At 51.2% G+C, this 15,000-nt stretch overlaps 1 protein-coding gene across 10 annotated transcripts in view; it reads right to left on the bottom strand.

Moving 5' to 3' along the window:
* The window catches only part of sox5 (SRY-box transcription factor 5), a 185,657-nt gene that overhangs the window by 7,293 nt on the left and 163,364 nt on the right, over positions 1-15,000 (bottom strand). For 9 of the 10 annotated variants that reach the window (XM_077005412.1, XM_077005404.1, XM_077005405.1 and 6 more), the window contains 3 exons: positions 14,111-14,245; positions 7,785-7,956; positions 4,818-4,990 (listed from right to left, as the gene is read on the bottom strand). In XM_077005412.1, the coding sequence (XP_076861527.1) occupies positions 4,818-4,990; positions 7,785-7,956; positions 14,111-14,245 (480 nt within the window). The remainder of the gene's footprint in view (positions 1-4,817; positions 4,991-7,784; positions 7,957-14,110; positions 14,246-15,000) is intronic. The other variant, XM_077005410.1, reaches the window with a different exon arrangement.

Genomic DNA, 15,000 nt, shown 5'->3' with positions numbered 1-15,000 from the left:
CCCCCTCAGGCGAGGTGTCCCGCCCCCTCAATGTAAAAAATAAGACCCATTTATTTTATAACAACCGATCAAGAACTTACGTTCGCCACCCCCCCCACCCAACAACTTACGTTCGCACCCCCGAAATTTTCTGACGCCCCCTCACTGTATATGTTCTGGCACCGGCCCTGGGTGGTGGTGGTGGTGGTGGTGGTGAGGGGTGATGGTGATGGTGGTGGTGGTGGTGGTGGTGATGGTGGTGGTGAGGGTGAGGGGTGGGGGGGTGAGGGGTGGTGAGGGGTGATGGTGGTGGTGAGGGTGAGGGGTGGGGGGTGAGGGGTGGTGGTGATGGTGGTGGTGAGGGGTGGTGGTGGTGATGGTGGTGATGGTGAGGGGTGGTGGTGGTGATGGTGGTGGTGAGGGGTGGTGGTGGTGATGGTGGTGGTGGTGATGGTGGTGGTGGTGAGGGGTGGTGGTGGTGGTGATGGTGATGGTGAGGGGTGGTGGTGGTGATGATGGTGGTGAGGGGTGGTGGTGATGATGGTGGTGGTGGTGGTGGTGATGGTGGTGGTGGTGGTGATGGTGAGGGGTGAGGGGGTGAGGGGTGGGGGGTGAGGGGTGGTGATGATGGTGAGGGATGGTGGTGGTGGTGGTGGTGGTGGTGGTGATGGTGAGGGGGTGAGGGGTGGTGGTGGTGGTGGTGATGGTGAGGGGTGAGGGGGTGAGGGGTGGGGGGTGAGGGGTGGTGATGATGGTGAGGGGTGGTGGTGATGGTGATGGTGAGGGGTGGTGGTGGTGATGGTGGTGATGGTGAGGGGTGGGGGGTGAGGGGTGGTGAGGGGTGAGGGGTGGTGGTGGTGGTGGTGATGGTGAGGGGTGGGGGGTGAGGGGTGGTGGTGGTGGTGGTGATGGTGAGGGGTGGTGGTGGTGGGGGGTGAGGGGTGGTGGTGATGGGTGGTGGTGGTGGTGGTGATGGTGAGGGGTGGGGGGTGAGGGGTGGTGGTGGTGGTGATGGTGAGGGGTGGGGGGTGAGGGGTGGTGGTGGTGGTGGTGAGGGGTGGTCGTGGTGAGGGGTGGGGGGTGATGGTGAGGGGTGGGGGTTGAGGGGTGGTGGTGGTGGTGATGGTGAGGGGTGGTGATGGTGAGGGGTGGGGGGTGATGGTGAGGGGTGGGGGGTGAGGGGTGGTGGTGGTGGTGGTGGTGGTGAGGGGTGGGGAGGTGTGTAGATGCCACACAGTCACTTAGCGTTAGCATTAGCTCAGCGCTCAGTGATCTTAGCACGCTAGCAGCTCGCCTCACAGACAGAGCCGCCGTTTCCACTGCCAAGCGCCTGGACTGCTCACTTTTAGTTTAGTGCTTTGGGACAAAACAAGCAGACCAAAGCAGCGTATTCAGCTCAGATTCAGACCAAAGCAGCGTATTCAGCTCAGATTCATACCAAAGCTGCGTATTCAGCTCAGATTCAGACCAAAGCAGCGTGTTCAGCTCAGATTCAGACCAAAGCAGTGTGTTCAGCTCGGATTCAGACCAAAGCAGCGTATTCAGCTCAGATTTAGACCAAAGCAGCGTATTCAGCTCAGATTCATACCAAAGCTGCGTATTCAGCTCAGATTCAGACCAAAGCAGCGTGTTCAGCTCAGATTCAGACCAAAGCAGCGTGTTCAGCTCAGATTCAGACCAAAGCAGCGTGTTCAGCTCGGATTCTCTTCCTGTCACTGACTCCGCCTCCTTTCCCACTCTCTTGTTTACCTGCTTTCTTCTGCTGCTGCTACTTTTCAGTCCAGCAGGCTCTAGATGTCACGCTACGGTCCCCGAACCCTTCCTTTTGGGGCGTGTGTTAACGTTGTCTGTGTCCACTCGTCTGCGTCAGTGTAGCTCCGTGGGTGCGGGTGCGTCTTGTCATTATCCGTCTCACCTGTGGCTCGTCTCGTCATCACGTGGGGTTGATGTGGTCTGTCTATTTAATGTGCGTTCGCGCAGTGTCTTGTGCTCGTCGTTGTCTACAGTCTACACGTTGCTGTGTGAGTGTTTCTGTTCTCCGTGCGCTATTGCGCAATATCTGTTAAATAAAGTGACGTCTGTTACGCAAAGCAAGGATCCCGTGTCTCATCCTTCGCCGCGGGTCTCGCGTCACAGAACGACGAGCCGACAAGAGACACCCCAAGCATGCCAGGCTACGCCACCCGGCCAAAGAGGGGCCAGCGCCCTAGCAAGCGACGCCATGCCTCTTCTTCCGACCCGCGCAACACCACCACGCCGACTCCCGAGCAGTTGAAGTCAGACCCAGTGTGCGCGTACATGCTGTGTGCGGCACGGGAGACCGTGGATCCCGAAAGGGCAGAGATGTTCCGCCAGTCTGCGGTGCGGATGTGGAGGGAGCGACACCTCCCTCCCACCAGGGAACTCTCGCCGATACGGGTGGGCTCAGTGGAGCTCTACACCACCGAGAAGACCCCAGAGGGCGAGTTCGCCGATGAGGGCTCGGAGGAGGAGGAGGAAGGCGAAGAGGAAGTCCAGGCTCCCTCAGTTTGTTCTGCCCCCACCATATACTACGGTGAGGGAGAAGATGCCTACCCTCCATCCGTATGCTCCGCCTCCACCATAGACTATGGTGGGGGAGAAGAGGATGTAGAGGACTACCCTCCGTCGGTGTGCTCCGTGCCCACCATAGATTACGGTGGGAGAGAGGAGGATGAAGAGGAGTACCCTCCGTCGGTGTGCTCCGCACTCTCCGCTGACTACGGCGGAGAGGAGGAAAATGACGAGGGGTCCTACACTGAGGACGAGGAGGAGAGCCCTCCCCCCTCGGAGCTGTCTGCCGGGACGGTAAAGGGGAGGTGGACTCCGGAGGCGGGCCCATCCTCCGATCGCTCCGAGGGAGAAGAGATGGACTACTCGCGGGGTGGCAGCCCGGAGCAGCCCATGAGCTGGAGCCGGGGCAGTGAGGCGATGGAGACAGAGGGAGAAGACCCCACTGCCGGCTCCAAGGGGCGGTCGAGAGGAGAAGGAGGAATGCCCTACGGTCCACCGAGGGGAGAGACCAGTCGCGCTGCACCTGGCGCGTCGGCCAACCGCGCTGCACCTGGCGCGTCCACCAGCCGCGCTGCGCCCGGTGGAGGGTTTGCAGCGAGGGCAGGAGGAGGACCGCCCACCGCAGCGCCTGCAGCCCCAGCAGCTCCCGGTCTCTCTCCCCTGATCGCTCTCCTCCTGGCGCGCAGCCTGGCGCCACTGTCATGTGTGTCCGTTCCTGTTTTCGTATGTATTCCCGTATGTCTGCCTAATCTCCTTTTCCCTTTCGTGCCTCTGTGTGTTAATGTTCCTGTTTGTGTGTTTGTAAATGTCCCGTTAAATGTGTCTAACGTGTTTTCCCCGGTCTTCCCAGGGAGGGTGTTCTAGGCTGTTCGTGGCGGATTCTCCACCGAGGGCGGTCATCTCCCAGACGCAGGACTGGGCGCTTCGGATCCGCCCATCGACGTGGGTTCGGGGCACTCGGTCCTGTTGGCACCCCGGGACGGGTAGTGCCCTTGGTGGGGGCGTCTGTCACGCTACGGTCCCCGAACCCTTCCTTTTGGGGCGTGTGTTAACGTTGTCTGTGTCCACTCGTCTGCGTCAGTGTAGCTCCGTGGGTGCGGGTGCGTCTTGTCATTATCCGTCTCACCTGTGGCTCGTCTCGTCATCACGTGGGGTTGATGTGGTCTGTCTATTTAATGTGCGTTCGCGCAGTGTCTTGTGCTCGTCGTTGTCTACAGTCTACACGTTGCTGTGTGAGTGTTTCTGTTCTCCGTGCGCTATTGCGCAATATCTGTTAAATAAAGTGACGTCTGTTACGCAAAGCAAGGATCCCGTGTCTCATCCTTCGCCGCGGGTCTCGCGTCACACTAGATCTATAAATCTGGTCTATAAATGTCTTAATGGTGTAGGACCAGTATATTTATTGGATGTGCTCCAACAATATGAGCCGAGCAGAACTCTCAGATCATTAGGAACTGGTCAGTTAGTGCAGCCTAAGGTAAAAACTAAACATGGAGAGGCGGCGTTTAGCTACTACGCCGCTCAGAAATGGAACCGGTTGTCAGAGAGCATTAGAAGAGCCCCAACACTAGATACCTTTAAATCCAGACTGAAAACCTTCATGTTTGAGCAGGCCTTCAGCTCAGTTTAATTACCTTTACTCTGTAACAGCACTTTTATCTTCATTAATTTAACTTCCTTTAAATCTACTGTTTTAATCATGCTTCCTATTTTAGATTTTATTGTTTTTTTTTTTTTTTTTTTTTATGTTTAAGTCTAACATTTTATTTTTACTGTTCTTATCTTTGCTCCCCCCCTTTAGATCTTATTTACTTTTTATTATTTTATTTACTGTACTTTTTACATTCTATGTTATTTTATTATATATTTTTCTTTATATATGTGATTAATTTCTTAAATCTATTGTGTTACATTTTCTGTGTTTTCTTTTCATTTGTAAAGCACTTTGAATGACCATTGTGTATGAAAGGTGCTATATAAATAAACTTGCCTTGCCTTGCCTTGCCTAGATACACTAGCAGGCAGAACTAATCAATATAGGAAAAGTCCTCCTCTTGCCATGTTGTATTTGGTTTTATTTTTGCTTTGTTTTTGCGCATTTGCGGAGAGCGGCTCGTCTGCCTGCTGTGTGTGTGAGGTCTGGGCCTCTGGGCATCGTACAGCCTGGCGGTGGCAGGACGCTCTGCTGTACACAGCAGCTCTGGGCCTTTCACTGAAAGGACTTTTTGGACATTTTGGTACTTTTCTTGAGATGACAGTGTGGCAGGTTGTAAGTGTGTGAGGGGGTGTGTGAAGGGGCGTCGTACCTTCTCAGCGCGGCCGTTGTTGAGGGCCAGACTGGTGGCTGCTGCCACCTTGGCGTCCAGAGCCTGCTGCTCCCGTTTCAACTGCTCTTTGATCTGCCGTGCCTCCTGGTAGGCCTTGCTGACGGAGTCGTGGTCAGTCAGGTAGCCTCCCGACGTGATGGAGGACAGCAGGTCTGGGGCAGAGCAAGAGGACAAAGAGAGAAATGGTGACACGTGCATGCACAGCTGTGTGTGTGTGTTGTAAACTACTGATCACGCACAATCAGAGATCCTTCAGCCTGCATGAACTCATTTACCTTCCTTTTTAGTTTTTGGTTCTTAAGCTACATAAATTCACAGTGTCACATGCAAAGTAGCAGTGTGTGTTTCCCCGGCAGCATTTAAAGTGTGTGGCTCGTTCTTCTGAAAAAGCACTTAAGTAATAATGATGAGAGTTATCGGTTTGATTTCTCCACACGCAGGTGTTTAATGTCATTTGAGTTTGCAGCCGCAGTCTGATGGCAGAAACAAACAGATGCATGTGGAAATGAGCAGCACCATCAGTCCAAACGATGCCCAGACAAACTGGGCTTACGTTTCATTAAATATGCCCAGTGTGTGTGTGTGTGTGTGTGTGTGTGTGTGTGTGTGTGTGTGTGTGTGTGTGTGTGTGTGTGTGTACACATGTGCCTGTGTAGAGGGTTTTTTAAACTTAATTGAGTGCCACCAGGTGAGGTCAGGCAGCATTAATGCATTGCCGAGCCCCTGGGTTGGAGACATTAGCATACTGTGTGCTGCAGGGAGAAACACATACTGACCACTCCACTGTCTGCTCACTGAGTCAAACGCAGCCAAACAAGCAAAAACAAGAGGGTGATGGAGAGAGGGGACGGAGAGAGAGAGAGAACAAAACATTTAAGTAGGAAAGAAAAAGAAAACAACAACAAGAAAGAAGCTGAAAGAAATAAAGTAAAAGAAAATAGAAAAAAGAAGTAAATTAACGATCCAGTCCAGCATCACCAGGACAACGGGGGTCTCCAGGAGCAACTGCACACTTCTCCAGCGATCCAGCACCCAATGCAGGGTGTGTTCAGATAACCCAAATACAGCACACAGGAGAAGTGGCTCAGCGCTCCAGCGTGTGGTCACAGTGCGAGGGCAACCAGCTCGTTTACAGCTGTAAACGCATCACGCAGGGACCGGGGACGAAGCGCTTGAACAGGCGTATCACTCCGCCACTAACTCACAAATCTGCCCCCTCATGCTCTGAGTCCATTAACAGTGCCCCCCACTCGCTTTGTTACTCCTCAAGGAAAAAGGATTCAAAAGGTCTTAACGGGCAGAAAGACACACGTTCAGCCCCCATATGAGTAGGGGAGCTGGAGGGGAGATACTAACAACAGATTAGTCCTTATTAAGCAGGAGAGATAGCTAATTTGCCCATCGTGGAACATCTGTCCCAGTGCATTTCAGACATGCTTCTCACAGCCTTTTCACAGTTATTATTTATATTATTTTCGGCTTAGCAGTCTCGGCGCATCTGCGTCCGCCCAAGGGTGGGAACCACTTGACTTTCCATCTAGCTTGGGCTGACCTAACAAAGCCCTGTGCTAGATTACTGCTCTTTATCGGGATTAATCCCCCCTCTAATGCATTTCTGACTGGATTAAATGTCCTCATTTCAAATGACAGAGGAGAGAGGTCTTTGGAAAAGCGAAGTTCTCTGGACAGCCGCTGAAGGAGATTAGAAGCAGACTAACTGTTTAACTAACTGACCATGAGATCAGCTGCAAAGTGACTGGTGCATCTGAAACCTGAAGTCAGAGAGACCAATGTAGAAATAAACAGAGACAGAGAGAGTGTGAGACAGAGAGACAAAGAGAGAGAGAGAGACAAAGAGAGACAGACATAGAGTGCAAGAGAAAGAGAGACAAAACTTGTGAGTGAGGGCCCAAACCTGACCCACATATCTAGTAGATATGAATCAGCTCAGCACCCTGAGGCGTATTCATACTCCCCTGCCTCCCTGTTGCCCTGAGTGGGCGTCATCACGTCGCCCCAAAGTCTATGTAGGTCACCCCCGCATCCCTCCACCAGACCACCGCCCGCTCCGCACTGCCGTCTCCGCACCTGACGGAGGTGGCAGGGGTGGGGCGCAGGCAGACACGCCGATCACCCCCCCGGCAGTGGCGAGACCACCACAGGCACAAGCGTCTGGTAACACGGGGAGTAGCAGGACTCCCGGAGTGGGTGGAGGACGGCACGGAGCCGTCTACCAAAGTCACGCGACAGACAGCAGAACATCCCGCACACCGCACACAGCTCAGCGAAGCAGCTGCCTCCATGTGTGACAACAGCAACAACAACAATACAAACACACAAAACTTTACCTTCTAATCCATTTTTCAGAACAAAAAACATCTGGGCCACAAATCCACTAATCTGCTATTAAATCCTGGGATTTGTTGAAAACATGGTGATTATAGGGGACGAGGTCTGGAGCGGGGGAGGGGGAGAGGGTGTTATTGTGGCATTAATGCAGGTTGTTTGTGCTGTGCGTGGTAACTGAGTTGTATAAGAGGCTTGTCTAATCTCATCGCCTCGACAAGATGCCTGACATGAAAGCGCCTTGTGTATCTCTGTTCAGTTCTCAAAATACAACAGAAGAAATGCTTAACCCCCCTGTCTCCCTCTCTGTCTCTCTCTCTGTCTCTCTCTCTGCTCCACAGAGCTCTCAGTCAGTGTTCCCCCTTTGCTCACATTTATACTCTAATAAATACTTGACAATTTGCCCTTCTGGCAAAATTAAACCCCACAGACCTAAAAATGTACCATCAATTACTGAGTCTGACAAATGCCGGCGGCAACGTTCTCAGATAACTCGAATGGTTGCTGCTGAAAAGGATGTGCGACTGTAGGAAAGGCTTCATAACAGGCATGTACGATTAACTGCTACATCAAGCTGTAACAATGTGAAGGTGCAGGTACCTAAGGAGCTGATGCGTGGCGGGGGTCCTCCCATGCTGGAGGGGGCGCTGTGCTTCAGGGAGCCGGAGCCCAGCTTCATGGTGGGGACCTGTGGGGAAGCGGGGGATGTGGGTGACTTGCTCTCGGGTGTCTTAGGCTTGGATGAGAGGTTCAGGGGCTGTGCGCCCTCCTCCTGCAAAGGCAAAACAGCAACATGTTTGGCCTGACGGGAGCCAATCACGACGCCCAGCTGGAGTCAAACCAACCAACCACGGGCCGAAGGGAAACGAGACAGGACACGTTCATCACATGCAGCAACAGTACAGGGAAAGCTTAGTGCAGACAGGTAAGGGGCGTGGCAGGGGGCGGGGCAACCACAGCCCATTGTTGGATTTTAACCGTACACTGATAAAGCAGTCATGCAGAGTTCATGCTCTTTTAATGACTTTCAGAAAAACTGGGACATGCACACATGCTTAACACACTCACACACACACACACACACACACACACACGCGCGCACACACGTGCACACACACACGCACACGCACACACGCACACACACACACACACACACACACACACACACACACACACACACACACACACACACACCCCACCACCACCTCCACTGTGCCTCTTAAGAGGAAACTCAAGCACCATCTGTGAATTCACTTTGAATTAAAAATCCTCCAACACAATAAATCACCAAAAAAATATGAAGTTTTAAGTTTGTTTAGAGCAGGTTCTGGAGATCATGGTTCTGGAGAGTGGGTTCTGGACTATGCTGTTTGGACTCCAGGTGCTGACTAGCGATCTGGTCCGGTTCACAGTACCCGTGGGGCGGGGCACCGAGCAGCACTGCCATGTGGGAATCCACCAGGGGGTCGTGGGATCACATCAATCACCGTCCCTGCTGCGTCCATAATCACATCAGAGTTGGTGCCCAGCTGATGGGCAGGGCCAATTAGATCGCAGAGTGGCAGATGTGTCTCCGCCTCCTCCTGGTCGGGACACCGTGATTAGGGTGGAGGTTGGGCCTGCTTGCTGGGGCTGGGGGTGGGGCTGGGGGGTGTAGTCTGCCGTGAACTGAGCCTTCTTAATCTTGTATTTAATACCACTGTATTTAAATGCCTAATGGCGTGTATAATCTTTGGCTCTGACTGACCCTCTGAAAATATGGTATGGATAATGATCACCTCCCCGGGGTGGCTGGTCAGAAGGAGGTCAGCGTGTACCAGGGAAAGTGCAAGGACTGTTGGAGAGTGCTCTGGTTAGAAGAGTGCTCTGGTCAGGAGAGTGCTCTGGTCAAGAGAGTGCAGATTAATATCACTCCTGTTAGCCGGCAGTGGAAATCATCTGCTTTCACACCTGGGTTGGGCGTCATGGTGATGCCATCTGTCCTCAGTGTAGCCAATCACACGCAGTGCTCGAGTTCCAAAGATCTACCACCATCCATACAACCACCGCCCATACCAGCACCACCCATATCAGCACCACCTATCCAGCTTCAGCTCCATTAAGACCTTCCTCTTCTCCTCGCACACTGTGCAGGTACATTACTGGGCCGCTCTCAATCGTACCGCGCTGGGCGAAATGAGGCAAATGAAGCAAAACCAGTCGGCTTCTACTGCTGTAGAAGAACAAACACCCTACCTGGATGATCAATACTAAATCAAACAACCTTCCTGAATGATCAATACTAAATCAAACAACCTTCCTGAATGATCAATACTAAATCAAACAACCTTCCTGGATGATCAATACTAAATCAAACAACCTTCCTGAATGATCAATACTAAATCAAACAACCTTCCTGGATGATCAATACTAAATCAAACAACCTTCCTGAATGATCAATACTAAAACAAACACCCTTCCTGAATGATGAACACTAAAACAAACACCCTTCCTGAATGATCAATACTAAATCAAACAACCTTCCTGAATGATCAATACTAAATCAAACACCCTTCCTGAATGATCAATACTAAAACAAACACCCATCCTGAATGATCAACACTAAAACAAACACCCTTCCTGAACGATCAATACTAAATCAAACACCCTTCCTGAATTATCAATACTAAATAAAACACCCTTCCTGAATGATCAATACTAAATCAAACACCCTTCCTGAATGATCAATACTAAACCAAACACCCTTCCTGAATGATGAACACTAAAACAAACACCCTTCCTGAATGATGAACACTAAAACAAACACCCTTCCTGAATGATGAACACTAAAACAAACACCCTTCCTGAATGATCAATACTAAATCAAACACCCTTCCTGAATGATGAACACTAAAACAAACACCCTTCCTGAATGATCAATACTAAATCAAACACCCTTCCTGAATGATGAACACTAAAAACAAACACCCTTCCTGAATGATCAATACTAAATCAAACAACCTTCCTGAATGATGAACACTAAAACAAACACCCTTCCTGAATGACGAACACTAAAACAAACACCCTTCCTGAATGATCAATACTAAATCAAACACCCTTCCTGAATGATGAACACTAAAACAAACACCCTTCCTGAATGACGAACACTCCTGACCATCATTGACCCTCATCCTGACCCAACCAGTGCAGCAGAACTTGGATGGATATTAAAGATGCTTCTTTCTCTCGTCCTCTCATTGCCTAGCTATCCCACTCCTTGCTTACTCATTCTCTTGTACCCTTGCTTCCTCATTCTCTTGTACCCTTGCTTACTCATTCTCTTGTACCCTTGCTTACTCATTCTCTTGTACCCTTGCTTACTCATTCTCTTGTACCCTTGCTTACTCATTCCCTAACTTCCTCACCTCACCCACCCTACTATGTTGTTATTGAAGTGTCTCTTTGGCAAGGCCCATCCTCAAGTGGGAAGTCCACCAGTGTGAATAAACTGCAGAGGGTGCTAGGGAGTATCAGCCTTTGGACACACCACACAGAGTCCACACAGAGTCCACACACAGTCCACACACGGTCCTCCCCACAATCCTTACTACAGCTATGCTGTAGAGTGGTTAGAGTGGCTAAGAATACAGATCCAAAAGTGTGTTAGGCATCATTTAAAATGCCTAAAAGCCACAAATAACTTAATATTTAAGTAATAATAATTAATAATTAAGACTAAATTATTAACACTAAAAATCATTAACTACTAGGTTTGGGTCAGAAAGTAAAGCTAAAATAAAATTTATGTAGCAGAGGGCCAGTTAGGCAATGATATGTAGAAGAGTGCCTGTTAGGCTATGATATATAGCAGAGGGTTGGTAAGACATTGATATGTAGCAGAGTGACCGTTAGGCTATGATATATAGCAGAGGGTTGGTAAGACATTGATATGTAGCAGAGGGCAAGTTAGGCAATGATATGTAGCAGAGTGCCCGTTAGGCAATAAGTATGCAGCTGGGTGCCAGATAGGCAATAACATGTAGCAAAGGGCCTGTTAGGCCATGATATATAGCAGAGGGTTGGTAAGGCAATGATATGTAGCAAGTAGATGTCGTATTTCCCTCTGCTGGAGATGTGATGGGGTAAGTGACATCATTTGCCCTGGTTCTTATCACCCGGCCTGACGTTTCAATTACTGAGACAAGTGTTTGCGCCTGGCCATTTGTCCTAATCGTGCCTGTCTATAGGACTAGTCTGACACACACACACATACACACACACACACAAACACATACACACACACACACAAAGTCACACATACACTCATGCAAAAATATATACGCACACAAGGACAAATACGCACACACGTAGACACAGACGCACACACACGTACACACATACATACAAGTGCACACACACACACACACACACACACATTAACACACACACTCCCCCACACCCTCATCTGGTTCCTCTCCTTCTCTGCCAAATAGTTCTGTGGTCAGCTTGCAGTCTTAACAGAACAGATTTACACCCACAGACTCATGTACATAGACACCCTATGGACCATACGCCCACGCACGGCTGGGGCTGAGTTCAGAGACAGCACGTAGAACCATGCCGTCCATGGGGGACGCGGGCCACACCAGTAGCAGCCCTGGGCCCTGGCCACGCCCAGCAGGTGCACGTGGCCCTGGCCACGTCGAGCAGGCGCACGTCACTGGTCAGGAGGGCTTAGCAAAGGCAGGTTTGTATTGAAGGAGCAGTGTATCTTGGCTACAATGACAATGAATTACGATGTGGAAGAGGTCGGTGGAAGAGACGCGTTGGGACGTTGGGAAGTGCTACTGAACAGGAAGTGATGCGACGTTGGGAAGTGCTACTGAACAGGAAGGGATGCGACGTTGGGAAGTGCTACTGAACAGGAAGTGATGCGACGTTGGGAACTGCTACTGAACAGGAAGTGATGCGACGTTGGGAACTGCTACTGAACAGGAAGTGATGAGACGTTGGGAACTGCTACTGAACAGGAAGTGATGCGACATTGGGAAGTGCTACTGAACAGGAAGTGATGCGACGTTGGGAAGTGCTACTGAACAGCAAGTGATGCAAAAGCTGAAGCAGATGTGTATATATGCACATGTGTATCTGTGCATAAGCATTATGTGAAAGTGTAAACAGGTCAAACTGAAGTAGAGATAAGTGTGTGTGTGTGTGTGTGTGTGTGTGATGTGGGGGGGGGGGGGGGGGGGGTACCTGAGCTGAGGGCAACTCACTCCCTCACTCACCCCTGGGTAAAGAAGCACTTAAGCTGTTTGCCCCAGTCCAAACAGCTGTGTGACACAGTGCAGACTGCTCAGAATAAGACGAGCAGGAGAAAGAGCATGGGGGAGAAGGAGAGAGAGAGAGAGAGAGAGAGAGAGAGAGAGAGAGAGAGAGAGAGAGAGAGAGAGAGAGACTGAGAGATAAAGAGAGAGAAAGAGAGAGAGAGAAGAGCGTCCCTGGGACACAGCAGGCGTGAAATATGCATGTTCCCCTTCTCTTTCCTGAGGGCAACCCCTGGGCTACATTCCATTCACAATGAGAGAGAGAGAGAGAGAGAGAGAGAGAGAGAGAGAGAGAGAGAGAGAGAGAGAGAGAGAGAGAGAGAGAGAGAGAGAGAGATGGAAGGACAGAGAGAGAGAGATGGAGGGAGAGAGAACAGAAGACAGCTGATGTAGCGAAAGTGAAAATGAAAGAGCGATTCTAAATGAAGGTTGTCGCTATCTGGATTTCCGGTACTTAGTGGCCTGTGGAAGAATACACGCACTAACCACCTTCACATTCTTCACTGCTGTCATCATCATCGTCATCATCATCATCATTCCATATAAATGCTAATGTAGCAGGAGCAGGCCCATGTGTGTACAGAGCAGCTGCGTTCATTACCCAACAGCCCCTCGCCGAACCACTGGGATTGTGGGTGCAGGTCGGGGCTAGTGGGGTGATAGCCATCATCTCAGTTCAGGAGCCAGGCGGCCCTCTCAGACACTGAGAGGTATGATGTCCAGATAGTATCCATAACTCATCAAGGAGAGAGAGAGAGAAAAAAGAGAGAAAGAGATAGAAAAGAAAAGAGAGAGAGAAAGAGATAGAAAACAAAGGATATAGTGTGTGTGAGTGATCTTTTGTGTGTGTGTGTGTGTGCGTGTGTGTGTGTGTGTGTGCGCGCACGCGTGTGTGTGTGTGTGTGTGAGTGACCTTGGCGCTGAGTGAATGGCTGACAGTGTTTCTCAAGCAGCAGCATCCTGGCGGCTGTGCCCCGGGCCGGAGGAAGGATTAGGGTTAGGGAGAGGGTGTTAGGATTAGGGTGTTAGGGTTAGGATTAGGGTGTTAGGGTGAGGGTTAGGGTGTTAGGGTTAAGATTAGGGTTAGGATGTTAGGGTGAAGTTGTTGGTGTTAGGGTGAGGGTTAGGATTAGAGTTAGGGTGAAGGTGTTAGGGTGAGGGTTAGGGATTACGGTTATGGGGTCAGGGTGGGTGTTAGGATTAGGGTTATAGTTAGGGTGTTAGGATTAGGGTGAGGGTTAGGGTGTTGGTGTCAGGGTTAAGATTAGGGTTAGGGTGTTAGGGTTAACCTTGAGGGTCCCTGAGATGCCCAAACTCAGGGACAGACACCACTATGAGACACCCAGCAAAGGGCCCAGACTGCCCACGTGCACAGGTGGGGTTGTGGTGGAGCGGGTGGGGGTTACTCAGCAGACAGCAGAGCAGCAGATACACTCACAACCACACGTTGCATGGGGCAAACATGGCAGGGTAGCCATTAAGATCACAGATAGCATCACCGCTCACAATGCAAGCCAAGAGATGGAGATGGCGTGCACTCCAGCAGGACACAGGCGCAGCTCGCGGCGGTCACACGCAGCATGGGGGCGGGCCAGAGGGCGTGGCGGGAGGCGGGCCTACCTTGGGCTTGGGCGGAGGGCTGGTCCTGCTCTTCTCACTCTGGCTGCTGGCGGGGGAGTGTGTGGACTGGGACACCACGCTGTGCTTGGAGCCCGGAGACACCTGCATGGCTGCCAACTGTGCTGCATACAACTGCTACTCCGAGAGAGAGAGGGAGAGAGAGAGGGAGAGAGAGAGGGAGAGAGAGAGAGAGAGAGGGAGAGAGAGAGGGAAAGAGGGAATGAGAGAGAGGGAATAAGAGAGAGGACAAAAAGTCAAGGATGGGTGAAGGGGAGGATGGGAAGAGCAGAAGAGAGAAAGAGCTATGAATAAATGAATACATTGAACACTCACACACACACACACACACACACACACACACACACACACACACACACACACACACACACACACACACACACACACACACAAAAGCTAAAAAGCTAGTTTGGCCATTAGCCGAGAGATCTTGATGGCTGTTTGTGTGTTTGAGGACAGGGCTGTCACTTCTCCCCTACCCTCCAGGCCTCGGGGGGCTGACACTAACAGCTATCAGCAGGCCTGAGGGAGAGATGGCCCATGCCAAGGTGCATTCTGGGAAAGACAGCAAACCAAACTGCTCCCAAGCCTCCACATCAGTGTCGTGCGCACTCATGGAACATGAAAGTGCCAACGCCCTTCTGACAAGGTGAAGACGTTCTGAGTGAGAGAGACGGTGGGGAACGCCTGCGTGTTGAAGGACACACGCAGTTCCCTCCTCGGACCACACCCCTCCCCTGAGGACCACACCCATCCTCTGAGGACCACACCCCTCCCCTGAGGACCACACCCCTCCCCTGAGGACCACACCCATCCCCTGAGGACCACACCCATCCCCTGAGGACCACACCCCTCCCCTGAGGACCACACCC

Source organism: Brachyhypopomus gauderio, chromosome 5, assembly GCF_052324685.1.
Source record: "Brachyhypopomus gauderio isolate BG-103 chromosome 5, BGAUD_0.2, whole genome shotgun sequence".
NCBI classification, from domain to species: Eukaryota; Metazoa; Chordata; class Actinopteri; order Gymnotiformes; family Hypopomidae; genus Brachyhypopomus; species Brachyhypopomus gauderio.
The sequence above is the reverse complement of the archived record's forward strand: the minus strand, read 5'-3'. Positions and strand labels throughout refer to the sequence as shown.